The sequence below is a fragment of the Thermobia domestica genome, chromosome 10 (assembly GCF_964235325.1).
Source record: "Thermobia domestica chromosome 10, izTheDome1.hap1.1, whole genome shotgun sequence".
Classification (NCBI taxonomy): domain Eukaryota; kingdom Metazoa; phylum Arthropoda; class Insecta; order Zygentoma; family Lepismatidae; genus Thermobia; species Thermobia domestica.
Window position 1 is genome coordinate 239,120,269 of NC_137463.1, and position 25,641 is coordinate 239,145,909.

Sequence of the window (25,641 nt, forward strand, 5' to 3'; positions counted from 1 at the left end):
TTTTCATAATACAATTGCATAAAGTAAATTTCAACATTGTTCTTGAGTACAAGATTAAGTCATTTGAATTATATAAAACGATCATCTATCCAATTACCAAAGGAAAGAAAATAAATAAATAGGTGTTTTAAAATGTTAGTATTTTTCTCCCGGTTTGTGGGGCATCTTCGGTGCAAGTCGGCATTTCACGCCGTAATCCCGCTGAAAGTTGGCCTGGCATCATATAACAACTATGTTATGTATAATAGGAACATTTAAAGGACAGTCAATAACCTTAAGTGGACAATAAGTAATACAAAAATTAGAACTATTTAAAGAAGTAGAAGAAATCTATACAATAAATACTTTTAAACACCAATTTTTATAATAATCAAAAAGGTCGAGATCCTTGGTGACGAAATGGTTAGCATTATCTCCTTCAGCGAAAAAGACCCTGGTTCGATGGAGTTCATTGACAATTTTATTCTAAAATAAAATTCTACTTCCGGCTATATTCGGTGAATCTCCCTCATTTTCGTCTGTCGAATCTTGAAAAATGAGAATGGTTCTTCTTATTGATATATTTTAATCGGGTCGAAATATTACTAATATTTTATTTATTATTTAGCTTTTCTGCTTGGAAACTGCAAATGTGAGTCATTTCTACACTGTTTTTCTAACTTTAGAAGTATCAAAAACTACCTAAATAAGTAATATTTCTTCTTCTTGATGGCGTGTCGTTTAGTCATTTCGCTAAACCACGAAGTTTTAAATGAGAGACAGCATTTCCTATACGGAAATGAGTAGGAGTCAAAAAAAAATATTTATAATAAAAGAGAACTGAACGTCTATAATTATTGTTATATTATTTTCTTTCATACAAGTAAATCATATGATGACATTGTTTTGCTGTGAAATCACTGTATAAATACTTTAGTTAAGATATATGCTCATTCATTGCATCATTTAGAATATTATGGCTAACGATTAGTTCTAAGATACTATTTAAATTACTTTTCCTTCCCAGGAATAAAACCTTCATTACTCTAGAGAGGACGAAGTATTAATAAATTAGGGATAATTCGTAGCGATGATTTGTACACTGCGTCTAAACTTGTGGGGTTTATTTCACAAAAGATACAAGTGTTGTAACACTGCAGTATAAAAGGTTATTATTATTATTTTTTAAAAATCACAGTACGTTTCATAAAGGTATAATTGTTCGTGACAAATTACTGGACTTGTATTTTTTTTACTGTTGCGATAGTATTTCTATTTCACAAACTTTTCACGATATTTATCAATTAAGTTACGAACTTTTAAGTTTTATGAATAAGGCCGCTGTTTTTATGAAAAATGTTAACTAGAATTCCTCATATTGTAAAGCTTATTGAGCAGAAAGCTAACTAATACTTTTTTCTTTAAATGTTTGGTAATATTTCTGAAAATACTCATATAACATAAGAATATTAATTTATAAATCCTTTTCATATTGCCTATTTCATTTGACTTTTATTTGGCTATAATTTATATTCAACTTGACAATATAAGTAAGGATTTTTTTAAAAATTTTCCTTTATTGTGTTCAATATGTAAATAATAAGCCCTATAATGACAATTATATGTCGCCATATTGTGTATGTATATATATTATGTTTCTTTTTATTATCAAATGTATGTAAGATGAAGATTAATGACTTTCTACGTCATTATGCATTTCTACAAATAAAGATTATTTGTTTTGTATATGTTGTGTTTTTAATATATCTCAGAAAGAGAAAAGAAAAAATTAAAATGTAAGGAAATGATAAAACAGTAAATAATATAATATGTAGACTGATCACAAACTCTATGCTAAGTGCCAAAATGTAAATGTTGATTAAAAAGCACAGATTTTACTTCAGAACTGGTGGGACATACTATACCCAAGCGCAGTCTTCTGGCGATTATTTGAACTACTTCCACAGAGAATACGTAGGTAGCCCGTTGTTTACTGAGCAGCGTTAAACACACAGGTCACATCTTGACGTTAAACCGAACTTTTCTATTTTTGGCACTAGCACGAATTTTATTTTCAGTTTACAAATGAATAATTTGTAAACTGTAGTAAATAATATTGATGGTTTCGACATTAGTTACCTACAAAGAATTTTCAAGTTTTAAAAATGACGAAATAATAGCAGAGTTTCTTTAATATGTTATAAACACAACTTAAAGACTTAATTTTAATAGCTTAAATTGTAACAGAATTATAACGTACGTATATTTCTACCAGTATTGTTTAGTTTACGATAAACAATGATTAACAATTAACAATGATAAATAATGATAATAATAACTAGGCAATAGCATTTGAAAGGCAAAATTATATTAAGCCAGCTTACCAGCAGCGCACGCGCAATGTGTAAAGTGCAACTAGGAAACGTTAATTTCAGCGGAAGTATCACTGGCCACGATTGTTCCCAAGACACAGATGGTTCTTGGTGTCTCGACGTACTTATAGACTTCGACTTCTTGCTGCGCAGTGGATGCACAAATACGTTTCCCAATCTTTGGAATTTTCTATACTGTTGACTATAAACAAAACGAGGAATTTGGACGCTTACCTTTTCAATTGTACCACTTTTAACGTTTTCAAATCCTGTATTATTTACAATGGGAATATTACGTACATTATCCGAAAGCAAATATGAACCCTAAAACGGTACATGCTGGCGTGAAATTGGCTTTGGACTGCAAAAGCTTAGTGCTAAATCTTACATAATTTACACGCACTTAGCATCTGGCAATTGAGCTTTAGCACCCTGATCAAATCTAGCATGATTTCGCTCTTTTCATTGGAGAAACCAAAAGAAAATCGTAAATCTGGTTGGTTCAAATAATACGTAAAACGACCAGAATGTGTCGCTGTGTTGTATTGTTAAATGTCTCAGAAATATTCAAAAATGCAGTAACTTCCACAAATAAACTGTGGCACTATAAGATATATTATTGTCAATTGAAATTATGCTGAACGGTTGTTAGATGACTCTGCTCTTTCTCATCTTACATATTTAAGGAAAGAGTGAGATTCAAGGTACCGTTAAAAATGCTCCGTCGGAAGCGAAATGCTTTCGTATTGCTTAGAATGTTATCTCTTCATGAAATATACATTCATATTTCCTTCCTTCCCTTCTCAATTTTCAATACAGAGAACAGACCCTTTTGCTGAGTATGTTCAGAGAAAATTAACATTTGTGATTTAAAATTAATTTGAAACGTTTGTTTTGTATTTGTGATGATTCGTGAGTGTGTTGTTTTAACATAAATATGAATCAATGGAATCATATGTATTTATATCTGATATCTATGTGTTATCTTCAAATCATTTCATTGTTGCACTGAAGTAATGAAGATAAGGGGAACTCTTAAAGTTAATTCAAATAGAATATTTGAAAACCTGGCATAATTTAGGAAAATATTACAGCATTTAGATGCTTGTTCAGCATAATTACGAGTCCCGAGTGTAATAATCTTGTATCTTATGCATGAAGTTCAGAATTCTATGATAGTATATCAAACTCAACTTTCTGTAATATTGGAAATTTATTAGGAATTACACTTACGTTTCACGGCGGTCTTCATACTTTCTCGAAAATAACTCAAGCTCGATAACCAAATTTCACCAAAACATTATTCCTTCCTATATCACTGATGATAGGAAATTAATAAAATAAGCATTATTTCATAATTTAGATGATGATCATAGAAGTATCTTTCTCAAAAATTGAAATTATTTATATATTTAAACATGGGCCACGAAACATTTCATTATTCAGCAGGAGTGAAAACAGAGAGCACAGGAATGTGGACAATTAGTATGGACTGATGATTTTGAAATAACATGGACCATAAACACTTTTTATTATACAGCAGGACTGGATACAGAGGAGGGCAGTAGAGACAGTTAGTATGGATTAAGAACTTCTGTTTAATTTGGGGCATAAATACTTTTGGTTACTATAAGGGTATTAGCGAACTATAACGATAAACTGTAAGAGTTTATTTCCCACATCAAAATAAGAAATCTATACTTGTGGAGAAGTGTGCTTATTTCCAGAGACAGAGTCATCTAAAAGCATGGAAAAAATAAAATATAACATGAGGAACCCTGGAATGGCGGTCCATATCGGTGTAAAGGAAGTCACGCATATACCATCCAGAAATGCTGTATTTCAGGAATGTACAATGGGTTTGCAAGAGAATACACACACGACATAATTTCCAGACATGTTCCCAGTAGAATTTCCAGATATACTGGGACTTAATGTTGGTCCAACGTGGAGAAAATGTACGCCTTGACAGCAGTGAACAAGGAATCTGTGGGGGGGAAAAGTTGGAAGTGCTAGGGACATACATTTTTTATTCATGTTTGGAATAACGCGTACTGAGTTACTTTATACACTCTTTTAGACAGCCTTAACGCCGAAACTATGCACTTTTCCCAATACACCCATGTGATATATAAATGTTTTATTTTATCACTTTGATGGAAGGAATCAGCTGGGTTCCTGTCACCACGGCATGGCGAGTCCTCAGGTTGCGGATCGAGGAGAAGGCCTCTAGATATAGAGGTTAGCTGCTAATATACTGAATAAGCAATCACGGACAGACGACAAGGAGTGGTCCTCCAGCTTGGGGGTTTGGGTAAGGCTAACAACCTCATCCTGTGAAAAAAGACACTTATTCAGAAACATTCACAGAAGTCTCGAACATGGACTGATAACTTGGCACGACCTCAGGAAAAGAAAATTGACATGAGATTTGGAACATGGAATATAGAGCAGGCGCTTTAAAATCCGTAACGAGTGAGTTAGAGAAATACAGGATGGACCTAATAGAAGTTCAGGAAGTTAGGTGGGAAGGAAATGGAACTGAGTTCCGGAAATTTTACGTTCTTTTAAAGGGAAGGAAATAAAAACCACCAATTAAGAACATTGTTTTTCGTTTACAAACGAATAATATCAGCGATTAAGCGTGTTGAATTTGTTACTGACAGACTTTCTTTTATTACTCTTAAGGGTCAGTGGCGTGATATTGTAGTTTTAAATGTACATGCTCAACAGAAGATAAGGAGGACGATAGACAGTTTTTACGAAGAAGTGGAACGGATATTTGACCAACTCCCACGATACCATATGAAAATTCTACTAAGGAATTTCAATACGAAGGTAGGACGAGAGGATATTTCCAAACCGATTATAGGGAACAAAAGTCTGCATAAGGAAAGTAATGACAACGGTGTTAGACTCGTGGACTTTTCAACATCCAAAAACCTTATCGTGGAAAGTACAAAATTCCCACATCACGACGTTCATAAATACACTTGGGCTTCACCAGACGGAAAAACACAATTAAATTGATCACATTTTAGTAGACAGAAGAAGACAATCTGTCGATCCTTTAGAGGGGCTGATTGTGACACTGATCATTACCTGGTAGCAGCGATAGTAAGAGAGAGATTATCGTTGAATAAAGGAAATATTCAATGTCTGAAAACGGGGAGATTTAATTTAAAGAAATTAGAAGAGAGCCAGGTAAGAGCGGAATACAAGATTGAAGTTTCAAATAGATCCTCGCCTTTAGAAATCGGAGTGCACTAGTGTTAATAATAATAATAATAATAATAATAATATAATAATAATAATAATAATAATAATAATAATAATAATAATAATAATAATAATAATAATAATAATAATAATAATAATAATAACTCTAGGGCGAGGTTCAGCCAAGGCTGCTCTACCACCAAGGGGTTGAGGATACTTGGATTAAAATTAAACACAGCAGTAAACTTTCAGCAAAAGAAAAATTGGGACACGCGGAAATACGTAGAAAGAAACCATGGTTCGACCAGGAATGCATTAAACTAGCAGAGAAGAGAAAATAAGCAAAATTACGTTGGTTACAAAATCCGAATCAAATAACTACACAAAATTTCGTAGACATCAGGCGGGAAACTTTCAAAACTTTTAGAACAAAGAAACGCGATTTTTTGAAAGCTAAAATTAAGGAACTTGAAGATAATAGTAAAAATAAAAACATTCGGGACATGTATAAGGGGATCAACGAATTTAAGAAATGCTTATATATTTAAGAAAGAAAGTCTTATATATTATATCAACCTCGTGCTTATATATTAAAGAAAGCTGACCGAACAGTTCTCACAGATACAGATAGCATCTTATATAGATGGAAGGATTTTTTTGACGATTTGCTTAACACGTAGCCAAAAACTAATATGCGTGGAGAAAAGGAGATACACACCGCAGAACCGTTTATTCCAGAACCTAACCGAATAGAAGTAGAAATCGCTATAAAGAAATTAAAATTAACACAAATCTCCGGGTGTAGACGAAATTCCGGCTGAGTTAATTTTATCTGGAGGCGAAAAATTGTGGAACAAAATACACAAACTCATTCTCCTTATCGGGAACAAGGAAGAATTGCTACAAGGGTGGAAAGAATCAATCATTGTTCCAATTCACAAGAAAAGTGACAAAACTGACTGTAATAATTATCGAGACATTTCTCTTTTGTCAACATCCTATACAACTTCCTCTCAAACATTCTATTAGCAAAATTGACCCCATACGCAGATGAAATTATTGGAGATTATCAGTGCGTATTTAGACGAAATCGATCAACTATCGACCAGATATTTTCCATTCGCCAAATACTCAAAAAAGACGTGGAAATACAATACTCCGGTGCATCAACTATTTATTGATTTTAGAAAGGCTTACGACTCTGTTAGGAGAAAAACATTGTACAACATTCTTACAGAATTTGGAATACCGAAAAAGCTAATTAGATTAAGATATGTTTAAATGAATCCCAAAGTAAAGTCCGGGTAGAAAACTTTTTGTCCACGAGCTTTCACATCGAGAATGTCCTGAAACAAGGAGATGCGTTGTCGCCATTATTATTCAACTTTGTCCTGGAATACGCTATAAGGAAAATCAAAGATACCAACGAGGGTCTAAAGTTGAACGGGTTTCACTAGGTTATGGCGTATGCTGATGGTGTAAATTTAATAGGAATTGATAAGAGAAATATAGAAAGAAATGCAGAGGTCTTATTGAACGCTTGCAGGGACATGGGTTTAGAAGTAAATACAGAGAAAACTAACTACATAGAAGTGCATCGGGACCTTAATACGGATGCGTTAAAATATTAAATAATACTTTTGATAAAGTGGATACTTTCAAATATCTAGGATCAATATTAACAGACGAAAATAATATTCAAAAAGAAATTAAATGTCGACTAAAAGCGGGAAATTCGTGTTATTATTCAGTTCAAAATCTCTTGTCGTCACGAATTCTGCTGAGGAATTTGAAACTTAAAATATATAAAATGATAATCATGCCTGTTGTTCTGTATGGTTGCGAAACATGGGCACTTACTCTGAGGGAAGAACATAGACTGAAAGTATTCGAGAATAAGATCCTGAGACGAATATTCGGACCCAAGAGGAACAGGAATGGGGAATGGCGGAAACTTCATAACGAGGAACTGCATAATTTATACGGTTTGCCGAAGATTGTTAGGGCCATCAAGTCTAGGAGGCTTAGATGGGCAGGGCATGTAGCTAGGGTGGAAGAAAGTAGAAACGCTTTCAAAGTCTTGACTGAAAGACCAACCGGAAAACGACCATTAAGAAGACCTAGATAATATTAAGATGGATCTCGCAGAAATAGGAATACAAAGTAGAAACTGGATACAGTTGCCTAAGGATAGAAGTCAGTAGAGAGATTTTGTGAACGCGGCATTGAAACTCCGGGTTCCATAGACCATAAAATGAATGAGTATGAGTGATTAATGTAAGGAATCAGCTCTTAAAGTTTATGATACATTTCAGTAACCCTCTGTATCCCTCTGTATGTCTATGCAGTAGTTTTTTCTTTCTTACTTTTTCAATAATAGCACAATAGATCAACGTAAATGGCAGATACGTTAATTCATCTGTAAACAGATTGGAGCTTCATCCGCCTATTAAAGTTGTAATTTATTATATTAACAATCGAAAAGTATAGAAGAAAATAATAAATTACAGCTTTAACATGCTCACAAAATTACTATCCGTACAACTTAATGTCATTTACACTGAACTAACATGTCACGTCTGCGCTTCTTCTGTTGGCACCAAGTATATCAATTTTGAAATATCACATTCTGGCTTCAGAAATTGAATATTTGGAAAAACTTCTTTAGGAGAGTCCTTCTGTTTTCAGATCTGCCTGGTGGCTTCAATCAAGAAATTCAATTTTTAATAAAAATCGGACAAGAAATCGACTTCCAAAAATCTTTATTACTGAAGTGGTACAAGTAGGTAAAACAGGAGATCGTCGGCACCCACCATCAACCAACAACAAATTCGAGGCTGACAAGTGAATTTGGTATCCCTCTGATCCCGCGTGTTCCGACAAAAATTAAGAAGATACTGCACAATCGTAACATTCAGATTTCAGAAGTTCCTTCTAAATCCATAGAGAAATGTATTACAAATTTTAAGGCATTTTTTACTGATTCCCACCAAATTAGCTGTGTTTATCGGGTTAAATGTCAAGGACAATATATATATATATATATATATATATATATATATATATATAGAGGTCAAACAAAAAGGAATATTTGTACCAGAATAGTTGAGCACGTTCGCATATTGAAATCTCGTAGCTTACAACAGCTATCCGGATTGGCATCACATTTCAAAGACAATAACCGTAATATTTCTAATTCGTGTTTGGTTTAAAATAAAATTAAAAAAAAAAAAAAAAACCGAAGCCTATTACATTCATAAAGAGAAACCTACACTCAATTTAAATAAAGAAGGCATAAATATGATTTGGAGCAGTCTTTTTACTACTCATTTCAGTCGTCTGGAAGGTAATTAAAAAAACAGTGAACAGTGACAAGTGAGTTACCATTAATATCTGTTTATGTCCGACAAGAAGATTTACGCTTCGCATGTTTTAAATCATTTTTAACCAGTTTTCCCATCCACATTTCTCCCCATGTTTTAAATCCTTTTCGAATTGTGACTAGGCTGAAGATGGAGATAATATTCTCCGAAAGTACTCCCTAGAGAAGTGGTTTGTTTTCTGCGGTAAGTATTTGCCTTTTGCTTACATTTTTCTAAATATTATCACGCTCACAAGACAGTGACAACGTGTCACTTGTTTATTTACAAAAAACAGATACACGATATATAACGAGAAGTATTCGTGTTCTATGTAAGATCGAAGCTCTTAAACCATACTAGTTGTATTTTCTCCTGCTGTCACTGAAGTGTCGTTTGACCAGGAAATAAACTTGAAGGTTGTATCATCATAAGTCAGGATTTCTCAAACTTTCAATTGGAGATCACGTTTATTAATCATAATGTTCTATGGATTTCTTATTCTATATTCCTTCGATACAATAATACATCTATAGAAACTATTAGAATTTGTACACTCTATTATTATTTCTACAATATATACCTATGTAAAAATTCTCACTATGATGTGATATCCAATTCATTTAATTTTTTTATTCATTTTTATTTTTATTTTTTATTTATTTATTTATTTGTCTTTTTCGGACCACTGTTCAATCTAAGAGAACCACTAATATATATAGGTCGAGAATTATTTGTAGTCTCCGGTCCACAGTTTGAGAAACACTACTTTAGAGAGAACAATCGCAAGTTCAGGATAATGATAGACGATATTTGACAATAATACTACAGCTTTACAAAGATAATTTATTGTTTCTTTTTTCTTAAAAAAAAAAAAAAAAGTTGTTTGTTATAGTAATACTAAGTTAAAATAATAAATAAAACTGGTCACTAAAAAATAAATCTTTTCTACATAAATACCTATAATTTAGTTCCAAAACTCATGAAGTACCTCAGAAATATTAAATGCATGACAATAAACATAACACTAGTCGGCATTTCTTAAAAATGTATGTACAACACGTGACATTTTGTTTTACAGTCCTATACCAGTGAAAGTCATCTGTTTCCCACACTGAAAACATCAATCAATTTATGTACAGAGAAGTGTTTTGTCTTTCACATATGAGTTTCAACTCCATTGAGAGGTGCTTTGTTGTCTTTTGAGTTTTTAGTCGTCTTGTTCCAGCTTTGTTCTTCACCAGACCCAAACACCAAGTACACAACCATTTCAACAATGTATAGAACAACTGTTGTGAAGAATACGATTCGCCATTGACCAACAGATTGCTGAAAAAAAAAGAAAACACAATCAAGTTCATAAATATGAAAAAATAAATAAGTAAATAAATAAATAAATAATATAATGATTAAACATACTTCTATATAATTAAAACTTCTACATGTTTCATTACTTATTTGCTTTTCCACATGTACTTAATCAGTAATGCTGTTTGCATATACAAAGTCTTAAAACAAATTCTCAAAGTGTGTAATATATATATATATATATATATATATCAGACCCGTATTTGTGTATTGTGCGCCCATGTGCTCTAAATAATTTGCCGCCCTCCTCACAAAATTTGCTGCCCCCCTCCCCAAAACAACCAATATTAGAATTGAATTCATAGTTTTTGGGATCGCTGAGATGAATAGTGACAGTTTTAATCCAATTCAAACTTCAAAGTCATACTCCACTCCCCAGGGAGGGGGAGAGATTTTAAAAGTAATCGAAAAGAACAGATATTAGTGTTGAATTTATAGATTTCGAGGTCGCTGAGTTTAACGTTATCAGTTTTCATGATGTGTAAGTTCGTTCTCGCCCCTTGGGTTGGGGGTGGGAGAGGATAATTTGTTAAAAATAATCAGATAAGGTGGCTAATTAGTAACTACTACTACTAGAGTGAATTAAACACATTAACATATTTTCTCGTGCTTGCGCGGTACTGCGGGTTGCTAGTTTTAAATATTACTTTATTATGAACCTTAAAAAGAGTTCCAAAATTTTGCCGTCCTGTGCTCGAGCACAGAATAACACTTATCTAAATACGGGCCATATGTATATGCCATATGTAACCGGGAAAGGAAGTAATTTTGATGTAATAATAAGATATGATAATCTGATGTAATAATTTTGATCTGTACACATAATTTATCATATATTTGAATTTTTCTCTGCATGCATTTTGATTTTGTATTAAGACAAGTTTTATGTCTTACAGTATGAAAATTAGCGCTGTTTCTGGACAATACACCGTCTTTCGCTGTTCACTGAATACGCTTGTTTTCTTTCTATTTTAAAAATAATTCATTTACTAAAATCTACGAGTACTGGTTTTCGCATACTTTACGTAAGTATTAAATGGCGGGTTCAGAGCACAAGGAAATCAAGCTCACATTTGATAATTTTGGACATGATTCATCTTTGAGATCTCTATCTAAAGCTCCTTCCAGAGCTTAAAAAGATTCATGTCTAGATATTGTAAATACCTCTTATAATGTGAAAAACAGTGTTAAATTTTCCATGCAATTAAGCGTATTGTTCTTATAATGTGAAAAACAGTGAACTTTTCCATGCAATTAAGCGTATTGTTCTTATAATGTGAAAAACTGTGAACTTTTCCATGCAATTAAGCATACCATCCTTATAATGTGAAAACCAGTGACCCTTCTACACAATTAAGAATACCGCAATTATAATGTGAAAAACAGTGATAACTTTTCCATGAATTAAGCGTACCATACAAACTTTATGTCTGTTTTTCCTCACAACTTTCGTATTTGAACTTGATTCCCTTGTGCTCTGAATGCCCTCCCATATAGCGACTCACTCACCAACGCTCAGGCTAAATTATTATACTATAGGTAAAAACGTGAAATTTGTACAAAAAGTTCATTTTGTCACAAAATCAAGGAATAAGATTTTTTTTTTAAAAATACAGTATTTGTTCTAAATGGGAGGGAGGGGGTAAAAGATTACTATTTTTCTTTCTTCAAGAGTAGAGTATCTTACGATTCTCTAAAGTTAGGAGCGATTTTGAAAATTCCACTTTTAAAGGGAACGGGAGAGGGAAAAAATTAAATAATAATAAAATTTCTAACTCTTTATTCAGAAAATGCATAATGTGAGGATTCGCTTACATTATAGGTTTGAAATTTAGTACATAAATTACTAATTAAAAGCAATAGCACATTATCTTAGCGTGTTCAAAAATATTGCCCCTAAAAGGGATAATGTTCTGAAAATGCCTAATGTTAGGATATAGTAAGATGTATGAAATTCACATTAAAAAAAAAAAAAAAAGAAAGAAAGAAAGAAAGAAATAGATGTTTCAGAGTTTTTCAAAATTCCACTTCTACAGAAGGAAAAGCAACTTTTACAATATTCAAGTTTCTAATATTACTTTTATTAAACCTAATTTTCCTGTGACAATAACGGATACTTTCGCTAGTATTTGGATAAAGAAACATAATTCAAGAAACTAGAGAAGCGTTGATAAGAGTGTCAAAAGCAAATATGACGTAAAGCCACAAATAAGTTATTTTTTTCAGTTGGGAAAACAAATAGTAATTTTATCTCTTAAAGTTTAAGGAAACTACTTACATCGTTCGCTGTTAAGTATCCAACGAATTCGGGGACGACGAATCCTGGAATAGTAGCTATAGTGTTTGTAATTCCCATCAGTGTTCCTAGAAAAAAGAAATATCGGACATTATTCTCAAATACACAAGTCCAGATCTTGAATATGATTACCCTTTAAACAAATCATATACAAATAAGTATAAATGAATTATTCCAGTTTGTATCTATCTTTCTGAATACATTCTCAAGTTACAAAGTTAATAAAAGAACAAAGTGTTTCGTCTTCGTTACTTTTTAATTTACTGCTTCTAATTGTGACAAGAAACATACACTTAACTTTAAGAACAATATTTTTTTTTAAATTTAACAGTTTCGATATTAAAGACGTGGCTTCATCAGACACAATACCAACCTTTGTCAGCTATAGAGTGAAACTTACACTTTAAAAGTATATTGTTTTCTTAAGCGAATTGTAGGTAATTTGTCACAATTATTTTACAAGGTCGAAGAGTGTTTCATTAGAAATTAATTGCTTGGGTAAAAAACCTCTCCTTGCTTAAGATCAGAAAAATAAACACACTGCTGAACAAGACTGCACTCATTTAATATAAAAACACATTTACACGTGACGTTTCGATCTTCCAGCCAAGATCCTCATCAGACGTACACTTCAAGTTAGGCTAGACGAGGAGTGTACGTCTGATGAGGATCTTGGCTGGAAGATCGAAACGTCACGTGTAAATGTGTTTTTATATTAAATAAGTGCAGTCTTGTTCAGCAGTGTTTATTTTTTTTTTTTTTTTTTATTCGCAAGACGTATTGCTATGATTGTGTGTCAGTTTGCTTAAGATATTAAAACAAATATAACTTTTAATATATAATTCTTAAAGAACTTTATTCTAATTCGTATAAATTAATTAAATATGTGAAATCAAACACAACAATACACTGAGCAAGGCTATGTGATTAAAAAATGTATAAAAACACAAACACGTAACAGTTTCAACATACTGTGTCTTCATCAGACTTGCACTTCCTTTCCTTCAGACTTCTATAGGGAAAGGGTGGAAGTCTGATGAAGACACAGTTAGTGTGAAACTGTTACGTGTTTGTGTTTTTAATCACCTATCCTTGTTCAGTGTGTTATTGTGCTTAGTTTGACAATATGAAAACAAGGCTTGGTAGAATAGTTATAGCTCATTTTCCATAACTGAGGAGAATAAAGATTTCAACTGGCGCAAAGCTGAATTTCTTTTTATACTGTACAATTTGCTTGCACACATTTCACAACTTCTTCAGAAAAATTGTATTCCACTGCCCTTAGATTGTTTTGGACAATCATTTACAGCCAAGTGACAAAAGACTAAACAATGACAATAAAGAATAAGAAATTGCATACAGAAATTATCTTGATTGATAGCACAGAAGGCTAATTTGAACACTGATTTTTTAAGAAACAATTGGCAACAACGCATTAGCGTTCTCCATACAGACATAAAGGGCATCTGCTCACCCGAGTTCGTGTTCAATTATAGTCGGGCATGAAGCTAATTGGTCGGGTTCATGAGTTTGGACACCTCTACTACAGAGTTACTATTGTTTTCCAACTCTAAAATTTTAATTTTTCCTACAAGTCTAGGAGCTGAGAACGGTTTTGATTTACCATACTTTTCCTACTACCTGAAGGACGAAACATGTCTCCTATCATTAATGCACAGTGTTTTAAAAATTACGTTATCTTTTAAACATTTCTTATTATTATTTTGTAGATTTTCTACATTAAGTGCTGGAATTGACTGCCATTTTGTTCTTCACATAAGTGGAAACGACGAAACATGTTGCTAAAAAACCTTTTCAATGTTATCTGTGAAATATTACCAACACATCAATGAATATTGTCTTTCAGTTCCGGAACACTGTGCGGATGAGTAACGTACACGGAGTCCTTAAGATACCCCACCACACCACCACAGGAAGTCTGACTTTACAGATTCCATGAACCAACAACAACAGTCCTTTCGAGCATTCATGTTTTCAGGCAGCAGATGCTGGACTTTATACCGACACAATTTCAAACACTTGCGCAAAGGCGTGAGTGCACTGCCAATGGAGAACCCGGACTACCTCGAAAGTCATCACACTGATTTTATTTTGGATTCATAACCGATACAATTTGCACATCGGTCAACTATTCTTCTGTCAACAGCCTTGGTCGACCACTTCTCGACTACTTGTCTTCTGGAACTTGTTGTACAGCCGCTTGATTAAGGATTTGTTTGGAGTATCTGTTCCATTTTTCTCTGTTTCGAGCATCTATTCCGTATTTCTCTGTTAGTAACATCTGTTATGTATTTCTCTATTTGGGGCATCTGTTCTGTATTTTTCTACTTCGGGCATCTGTTCCGTATTTCTCTACTTGGGGCATCTGTTCCATATTTCTGCTTGGAACATGATCCGTATATCTGTTTGGATCATCTCTTCCATATTTTTCTGTTTGAAGCATGTCTTCCGTATTTCTCTGTTTGGAGCATCTGTTATATTCTTTTCTGTATAGGCCCTCTGGTTTGAAACATAACTGTTGGTTCGGATTTAGTCTGTCACAATGAATACACGCTGTTGCAGTGCATGGCTGCTCGGTTATTCAGCACATAAATTGAAACAAAAGCAATTCATGAGATTTCGCAGAAGATTATGTAACGTTTTGAACACGCTGCGTTACTTATGTTTTATTTCTGTTTGTCCCTTTTGCCCGTGTTCATTCTTTGAAAATTATCAGCATAGTGCTGAATTACGACAAACAGTCACCAAAATAAAACACAAATGCGAGTGAATATTTTAGAATAATTACTGCTCTTTTATCTGATATTTTCAAAGTTTTAAAATAATTAAATATAATACTACTGAGCATATAAAAGGCCGAGTTTCTTTTATCTGATATTTTCAAAGTTTTAAAATAATTAAATATAATACTACTGAGCATATAAAAGGCCGAGTTTCTTTTCTTTTGTTTTTTCTTTCTTTCTTTTCTTTTTTCTGTTATTATAGTATTGCTTTACCTGCAAAATTTGGAGCAATATCTATATGATTGGATAGAAATCCTGAGAACATTCCACCAATAAACATGGAGCCTATTGTCATAAGAGATACAGCGGCTGCTCTATCACATCCTACGAAGCTCACTCCTACTAGACAAAGCGCTGGCACTCCGGACGCTAGAAACAACGAAGAAGAAGAATAGAATTTGTTAAAACAATTTTTAAAAAGTTATAGAAACCAATGGGGGGAAATATATTTGTATAAAATTGAGGAATAAACAAATATATTAATATCTTCAATCCATTAATCATAGTTGTTGCTTATTGTACAGCCTTACCTTTTCTCTTAAAAAAATAATAATAATAATAATAATAATAATAAATAAAAAGAAAAGGGAAATCAGAAACTTTTGTTCTTTCTAAGTAGAAAGCTCAAGCAATATGTCCGTTTTATTACAGTTTTAAAACTTTTCGAACATTAATTTTCCTTGAAATAAAAGGAAAAATTTGATTTCGAATTGCTGAATGACTATTTTCTATTTTTCTAAAGCTTGGTCCACCAAAAACTTTTTTACTTTTTAACCAAAACTCGTGTGCTCGTCCGGGCGCCACAAAAAATTCCAATGATCTCCATCAATTTTGTTCAGAATGTAGAGGTCAGAAATTAGGAATGGAGGTGGTTGATGGAGGTGATCCATCCAGTTGATCCCAAGTGATGGACAATCAAAAATCGGTTCTCCATATATTCCTATGGAAGTAATTAGGGATATCACTTTTGCTTAATAGACCACCCGAAGTGCTGTTGAGATTAGCGGGTTACAATAATGGTCACGATGCAAAATACTAAATTGTCCGTGGAATACAACGCTATATTGAAACTAAATCACTTTTAAGCAAACTCCTTTACGTAGTGTACTCAGTGATATTACTACTTATTTTTAAAATGTGGAAATATCTCTTCTCGCAATTGTTACATTTTTTTATAAAATTTATATATGGCCAAATACATTAAGCCCTACATTTTTTTATATCTTATCTAACTTACAGGAAGTTACTGCGCCATACGATGCTATTTTAGTACATATATATGACTAGCGTCTACATAGAGGAGAGAAAATAGCATTAAAGGGGCCTATAACGATAGAAATGCACATTACATGGAGAAATCACTTCTAGATAAATGTCAGACCAATATTATACAAATCAGAGTCATAGCAAAAATAAGAAAAATAGAAACCATATAATACAATCTTAGCAAGAATTTGATAAACAATACATCCGGAATTTGAGTTTACAGTATATGTCAATAATAGTCAAAGTTACACAAGTCTTAAAACAATAATGTATTTTCAAGTCTGTAATATGGTGTAAGGCAATAGCACAAGTAATTAGTAGTATTCAACGTAAAGAACACATTTATTCATAATGAATAAAAGGACCTTGTAGTGTCAAACATTGCAATTTCAGTTCATATTTTCGGCTATTTGTGCTGAAGCCTTCTACAGAACACTTAAATAACAATAGGTTCAGTGTCGGCTCCTGAGGGAAGTCACACTGGTAAAAAAATTTAAATTTTATCGCTACAACCTAAGAAAGAAAACCTTGTTCCTTTCTTCCTAATGTATTAATTCTTGTTTTCTAAAAAGAGAAGAATAAATCAAGGATATATTTAAAAAAAATAAATAAAGGGAACCAACAAAACACCATGTCTCTGATGTGTTTTTTCTTTCAGAGCCGAAAGATGAAATATCGTTAGGAGATCTGGAAGACCGATTTCCTAAGAAACCAAAAGTATGCGATTTTATTTTCCCTTTTTATTTTATTTTATTTTTTTTATTATTTTTTATTTTTTTTGCTGGTGAGGACAGATAAAATCAAAAATCAAAATACAGAATTCGAAAAACACACACAGGAGGGAAATAAGAAAACCAAGGTGAGAAACTAAAGAAACAATCAAAGGAATTACCTGATTTTTTAATATTATTTTATATTAATAACTTGCATTTTTGTTTTGAGCTTTGTTTCTTCTCAAGTGTTAACTGTGTCTTTTATGGATTGATTCTTGTAAAATAATAATAATAATAATAATAATAATAATAATAATAATAATAATAATAATAATAATAATAATAATAATAATAATAATAATAATAATAATAATAACAATAATAATAATAATAATAATAATAATAATAATAATAATAATAATAATAATAATAATAATAATAATAAAGAATAAATAAAAAAAAATAAAACAAAAGAAACAAAAATGCATGATATACATATGTTTTTTACGTATCATGCCAAAAGCTTAGTAAGTCTCGCCTTATTACTGCCTTGAGGCTCAAAATAAAAAGAGGAGAGAAACCCGAAATAACATAAATAAATATACAGAGAGAATTACGAAAAAAGGCAATCAAGACTGCCATTTTATAAGTCCGTATGTAACGGGAAAGTCAGGAGGAAGCGGATATAAAAAAATGATTAAAAAAAACAAAAAAATTAATTAAAAACCCAAAAGTAAACTTTCTTTCCTTAGCTTGTAAAATTTAAATTTTTTACAGGTGTAATTTCCGAAATTTTAGGTACTAGTCTAATAAACAAATACCTAGTCTGATAAATAGTGTAATAAAGAAGACTGAAATGTTCTACCCAGTTGCAACAAACCTTTTTCCCTTCAACTTCGCGTTTCCTTCATTAATTTTAATTTTAATTTATTTGTTTACTCTTCTCAAATCATAAAAACTAATAATATGACATGGGCTTTCAAAGTCCATAGAGAGAAAAAAAAAATAAATGATATTTCTTTAAAATTTAACGTCCCACTGTTATGTCCTTGAAGACAAAGGAAAGGGATGATTAATGAAAATGAATGACTGTAAAATGAAATTTCTGTGTGCTCACACAACGAAAATCGAACCTGGAACTACTAGACTAGCGGGAAAGGCTCGAAGTTCATAGAAGGCTACACAGCACGTAATCGAAACTACAAGCTGAAATTTCGATGTTGAACATAAAGAAGTTTGTTTACAGTAATCAATATAGTTTAATTTAGGCACAAAATTATGGTTCAAGAATAATAAATAAATAAATAAATAAATGCATAGAATGAAGCTAATTATGTTTGAAAGAAACACGTATAAGTCAACTTCTTGTATACACTTAATGTTTTTTGGTACTATATTACTTTCTATTCCTTAACATTCGTATGTAATGCACAAAATAAAATACAATACGCAACCTAACAAACATTATAGAATCCCATTCCAATGAATGATCTGCATGTCACGTTCTAGCTAATCTATATTTCATTATCTGAAAGATTTTTGTTGTATTGTGTATATGCAATATTCATGGATACGTGTAATTCTTGTACTCACCAAGAGTTGTGGAAATTTTTCTCGCTGTTGTTGTAGTAATATACTTTTTGGACCGAGCCCAGTCCAGTCGATTACTAAGTATTATGCTAAATATCCAAGTACAAAAGAAGGGAAGAGCGGATAAAAGAGCGTTCTGAAAAGAAATAACACAACAAAAATAATTAGAATGCAAGCATGTTACTTAACAATAATATGGTACTGAACGAACAACAAATTACGAGCACAAATAAAAATATATCACAAAATTAATCTTATATATAAAAGAGAACGTACAAAATCCTTTGTTCCCTCATCACGCTAATACGGCTGAACCAATTTCTTTTATTTTTGGGGGGTTATTAGGATTTGGACCCTAGATGGTTTTTATCATATCACTTTAATTTTTAATTACCAGTGTCTTGAGATAATTGACCATTCAAGTGTCCATAACGTACAAATCCTTTGTTAGATCATCATAGGTATAAAAATAAAAGTATTTATATGCAACCCGCATGACCGTGTCACTCGGCGGGTTAACATAAATGACAGGCGATATAATGTTAACATTTAATGCAATCTTCTATGGTTTTTATCATATCACTTGAAAGCGAAAAAGTAAAAATTATCTAAGTAACAAAGTTTATTGCGTTCCGGGGTGACCGCAGCGAAGCGGGGTGAACGCTGCTAGTTTGAAATAAGTACGAAATCACTCTCAGTTGTGAATATAGATTATTTATTGTTGTATAATGTTATATCGTTGAATCCTAGATATGCCGTATACCTAAGGGAGCTATAAGTTATATTGATAAACAATTATTCAACGTATAAGCATCCACCTATGAAATCAAACTTGCGGTCACATGCGCTAAGTTTTTGTCAATGTCATGAAAATGTTATTTCAATATTAATTTTATAAGTACACATTAAAAATTTCAAACGGATGCTTGAACCTAAGAGCCAAGGCCTTACCCATGTAGTCGGCACCTATGGTGTACGGAATTGCCGATGTTCAATACTACATTTCTTTAGTTTTGGAAGAAGAACGCCACTAATATGTTTTGAAGTGAAATGAAATATCTACTTTAACGTACCACGATTATTACACTGTGGCTAAAGGAAACAGTGATGATGAGAAATGGTGGAATGAAGAAAGTACGAGGAAACGGGAAAACCCACGCACAGGGTGTTTGTTCACCAAAGAAGCTCACATAGCTAGTCATGCATATAAATAAAACGAAACTTCTTAAAGTGACTTCGTTCTATACTTAAGGATCTTGGGTACACTTCCACTACTTTTTTGAACAGTGAATAACTTTAAGAAGGAAGTTATATCATCATTATACTAGGTATTTTGCCAGTATTGCTAGTCTTTGGCCAGAAACTGAGAAACTTCCATAAACCACGTTTTCACCTAAGCTCTGCGTCTTTATGTAGCTATTTTCTGTTTCAACACTGTTCATCAACTGTACCTCATTCACCCTTCCTCTTTTTCCTGCCATTCTATCTTCTGTCGCTTCCCTCATGATACAGTTTCTTTTTAGCCAATGTCCCACCCAGTTTCTCTTCCTCTTTTTAACTACATTCAAAATTCTTCTTTTTTTTTTCTTCTCTTACTATTCCTAAAAACATTCTCACTCATTTCCCGTTCAACCAAGATATCTTTTTTATCATTCTCCAGTAAGCTATGTAACGTACAAAATTCTACTAAATGAATTAATAACCATGAGTTAATATTTTTTTTTATTGATTAAAAATCTGACAGACTTCTTATGACGTCATAATTGCAAAGCACACACACTTCTTTCAGCATATAGAATGTTTTGGAAACAAATATACGTTAATTCAGTAGAATTGTGTATACTTTACAGTAGCGTAACTAACAAAAACGCAGGATCCGTAATGCAGAGTGGGTCATTTAAGTTTCTGATGTTAACTTCATAATGTCAGGGTGTTGAACTCCACTTTTCAGGTTTCATCATTGGTGTCTCTGGCATGTAAAATTGGGGGGAGGAACTTCAAAGAAAGTGATTTAAATGGTACTACCTAGCCCAACCTGTTTATTAACTACGATTCCATTTGTTACCTTTTTGCTTACCTTCACGGACCCCCTAAGGTATATCAATATCCAATATACGCGCAATATATATCACAGCGTAATTTGACTAATATTATTAAGCAGATCTGACAAACAAAGGGTACGATATCAGGGCTCGAGTTACGCAATAAGAGTTATATATCCTTAAATAGCATCAAATAGTTATTTACCAAATTATTAGCTGCAGTCCGCCAATAGGGAAAAAGTGATGGGACTTCAAAGGTAAATTGGTTTTGGCAAACACAAGAAAAAAAAGAAAGAAAGAAAGCATTTGTCCGCTCTCTCGTGTATTTGGGAAAGTAAGATAGCGATTCAAATGACATATTCAAGCCACACAGTTGATGTGGAGACTAGAAAAGATCGAATGATCCAAACAAAAGGAGTTTGTACAATGTGCACATCTTACAACAACGAACAAAGACAACGAGCTTTCCGACAAATTTGTTCCTGTGAATGTCATATTCACGAAGAAATTGATCCCAGCTGAATGCACAGGACACAGCTCCTGGATGTGTACTTTTTCAGTCCTTACGAGAACTTTGTCAAATTCGTCACTGACACAATCCCAGGACACGAACGTCTGGTGCCGTGACAAGTTCTTGATTCTCCAATCGCTTACGCTGTATGTTTTGTGCTCCCCTGTTCCGCAATATAATTCGATTTGCTTTCTACAAAGCAGGATACCTGGATATCGAAACAAAAGTACTCCATACACCCACTCAGTACTGCTTTGACTCCCTTACCATTGAATTGTGTTATCACTCCGAGTGGATGGTCATTATAAGAAGTGTACATACTGCACAAACTGGTTTTGTTTGGATCATTCGATCCTTTCTACTCTCCACATCAACTGTATGGACTGAACATGACATTTGAATCGCCATCTACCTTCCCAAACACATTCAGACCAGGAATAAACGCTTCTTTTCTCGTGTTGGCTATAGACCCCAATTTACTTTTGAAGTCCCATCACTTTTTCCCAATTGGCGGATGCAGCTAATAACTTGGTAATTAACTAACTATTTGAAGCTCTTTAAGGATATATAACTCTTATTGTGCAACTCGAGTCCTGATATCGTACTCTTCGCTTGTGCATATTCTTTGGAGTATGAATATTTCGGAAACTCTGTAAAAATGTGTCGGGTACTCACTGGGATGATACATTCTTCTCAATGAGAACGAGGAAACCAATAAAGTCTGAATTAGCCAACATACGTCAATGTGACTAAGTTTCTCAAATCTCCAATACTTTTTCACGCAGAATTCAGTTAGATTTTAACCTTGCCGATTTGCTAGTATTAAGTTATCTATGGAACAACAACGAGATGTAAGCATCATCTCAACATTAGTCTTTGCTCCGAAACCTTAATTCATTACTGAAGAAATTATATCTATCATGTACTTCTTATATGTGAATTATAGTTCGCATTAATAAATCTAGCCACATAATTTAGAACAAATAGACTAAGTATACGGTACGTCATAAATAGACGCTGCACGTCTATTCGAACTCGATTTCAACTTGTAAGCTATGAAGTTAATACAAACAATCATTGTTACCTTTTCAATAGGGTAGTGGAGAACTTGTTTCATGAAGGTTGGAAGCTCCATCAGCAGCATGTACCAGCCAAAATTACTGCAGAAATGGGAGATCAATATTGCATGGAAAGGCAGCGACTTCAATACAGACATCCATGGAACTGGTAAAGACTGTAAAATAAAATAAAAGAAAGAAAAGTAATTTTCGTAGTTTTAGATTCGAAAACTTTCATTCACATTATCTTGGGAATGATATATATGTTATCATCTATTATATTCATTTACTTTAATTCCAAGTGTAATTATATATAAATATTATGCAGATAGAAATGTTTTGTACAAATTAATTTAACATTTTCATATAATGTATGGGTATATCAGATGGAAACAAAAAGAATCACCTTAATTACTACCAACATGTAAAAAGTCACTATCAAGACAGTGATATTTCATGTGGAATCTCCAAATAATAGTCGTAAGTGAAGAAAGAACAACAAATTAAAGATGATTTGAAGAGCGTGACAGGTAGCAGCCTTCTTTAATGTGGTGCTTTTTTGAGAAAATATCCATCATTTTTTTTTCTTTCTAAAGTGCAGTTTCATTTCCATCCTAAGATGGGCGGACTGCAGAAAGATCTTCTCTTGGGCCAGTGGCATCAAATTAATAGTAAGCAAGAAATTTGAGATGGGCCCAAGACTTACTTATTTATTCATACCTTCTTGGTAATAAGACATACTAACGTAATGAGAGAACATATGATGTAAATGATGACGTGAAGTGCAGTGAACAAAGCAGAAGAAGATATGTTAGTTTGAACGAGAGTGTTAACCGTCACATCCTTTACATTTCGATTCAATAAGGCTCTTAAGTTTACTACTGTTAACTTCAGTGAGGCTCTTCAATTCAGTATTGTTAAATCTCTTCAGTTATTTATATCTTACCTAAAAAGAAATATAGTTTACATTAACTATTCTGACTCTCTGTCGGTGAAAGACATTTACTCTCATAAAAATATATATATATAGTTCATCATGACTTTCAGCAGTATTTTATTTGCAAGTTTCCTAGAGAGGAGATATTCTATAAAGATATAAAAACTCGCACAAGTAGGGAGGAAAGATTTTGGAAAGCTATCGTCAGTATGGAGCAGGAGGAAAACATTATAAAACGAAATGCATTTCTAATGTACACTCGAACTATCAAAAAGCATTCATTAACAACTAGCAGCGTTCACCCCGCTTCGCTGCGGTCACCCCGGAACGCAATAAACTTTGTTACTTAGATAATTTTTACTTTTTCGCTTTCAAGTGATATGATAAAAACCATAGAAGATTGCAGTAAATGTTAACATTATATCGCCTGTCATTTATGTTAACCCGCCCCGCTTCGCTGCGGTCACCCCGGAAGTTTTCGCTTTCAAGTGATATGATAAAAACCATAGTAGATTGCAGTAAATGTTAACATTATATCGCCTGTCATTTATGTTAACCCGCCGAGTGACACGGTCATGCGGGTTGCATATAAATACGTTTATTTTTACCTATGATGAACTAACAAAGGATTTGTACGTTATGGACACTTGAATGGTCAATTATCTCAAGACACTGGTAATTAAAAATTAAAGTGATATGATAAAAACCATCTAGGGTCCAAATCCTAATAACCCCCCAAAAATAAAAGAAATTGGTTCAGCCGTATTAGCGTGATGAGGTAACAAAGGATTTGTGCGTTCTCTTTTATATATATAGATTATATCTACGTCTGTATAGCTTTTAATCCCTTCAGATAAGTAAAGATGTCAACATAGTTAATAATGCAACGATTATGCAATTTTAGGCTAAGGGAGACGATGATTAAGGAAAGTGAACAATGATGGAAGAATTGGTGGAATGAGAAAGTGGGAGGAAACGGGAGTACTCCGAGAAAACTTACAGACACGATACTGTCCACCACGAACTTATTTAGTCGGGGACCGAATCAGGGCCCCCACGCACCAGAGGTAAGCGTTCTATATAGTTGTTAATAATAATAATAATAATAATAATAATAATAATAATAATAATAATAATAATAATAATAATAATAATAATAATAATAATAATAAACCGTATCCGTTCAGAATGTGTTCTTCCATTATCAGGTTGTTACCTCTAAATCAAAAACATTCAGCTATTAATGTTCTTCGTACAACTTCCGTTCCAATATTTCGAATGTTGCACTTGGACATTCATTTTCAGAGGCACACCATGGCCTAAGTCCTGTTTTACAACAAGATCTTTTCTCTCTCTCAACAATTGTAATTTAAAAATTTTACGAAAATTTTATCTGTACTTATGTTCACTTGCTGTATAAAATTTTCATAATACTGTATTCTTAAATGACCACTGCTGAGACCAAATAACAATTGTGTGCCTCTGAGGATGAATCTCGGAGTGTAACTTTCAAAATATTGGATGAGAAAATGCACAAAGAACATTACGTAGGTGAGTATTTTTGATGTGTTATAATGTATTTCTAACGGTCGATAAGCAATTTCCAATCGTAACTAAAACTTCCACAATTCTTCACCCTTTTGATTTCATATTTTATCATTTACGTAAGATTTTTATTTAATTTACGCTATACAAATTTTAAAGTGAACCTTTAAGCTCGTATACCACCAGAATAGTATAATGTCATGGTAGTATCACTTACTAGTGGAAAACAAAAATAAATGAGTGAAGAAACGCACACTCCTCTTAATTTTCATATTTTCTTTATAAAGTTTATATCGAATCGAAATATAAATAATGTAGATATGTATAATATACGTGTATTACATTTAAAACTATGTTCATTTCTTTATTGAAGTTCATCGCTTTTTTCAGCACCAAAGTTATGTAAGACGTGGACCTACATTTTAAGGTAGAATCCGAATCACCGTTAGGCGTTCAAATTATTCAGCTTCTCCCACCGAGAATCGAACCAGGAATTACGTCCATCAAAGATGCGTGCGCTAGCCACTAGACCAGCGATGAAGACTTTAAAAGAAAATGTATGAACTTCATATGTTTTCCGTT

General features: G+C 32.8%; 1 protein-coding gene across 2 annotated transcripts in view; it reads right to left on the reverse strand.

The window, feature by feature from the left end:
- Window positions 1-9,508: 9,508 nt before the first annotated feature.
- Window positions 9,509-25,641, reverse strand: part of MFS3 (major facilitator superfamily transporter 3) — a 123,756-nt gene continuing 107,623 nt past the window's right edge. The window contains exons 6-10 of one of the 2 annotated variants that reach the window (XM_081729401.1): window positions 22,604-22,753; window positions 18,970-19,102; window positions 15,611-15,766; window positions 12,576-12,661; window positions 9,509-10,258 (exon numbers count right to left, since the gene is read on the reverse strand). In XM_081729401.1, coding sequence (XP_081585527.1) covers window positions 10,088-10,258; window positions 12,576-12,661; window positions 15,611-15,766; window positions 18,970-19,102; window positions 22,604-22,753 — 696 coding nt within the window. In that variant the 3' untranslated portion in view covers window positions 9,509-10,087. The remainder of the gene's footprint in view (window positions 10,259-12,575; window positions 12,662-15,610; window positions 15,767-18,969; window positions 19,103-22,603; window positions 22,754-25,641) is intronic. The other variant, XM_081729402.1, reaches the window with a different exon arrangement.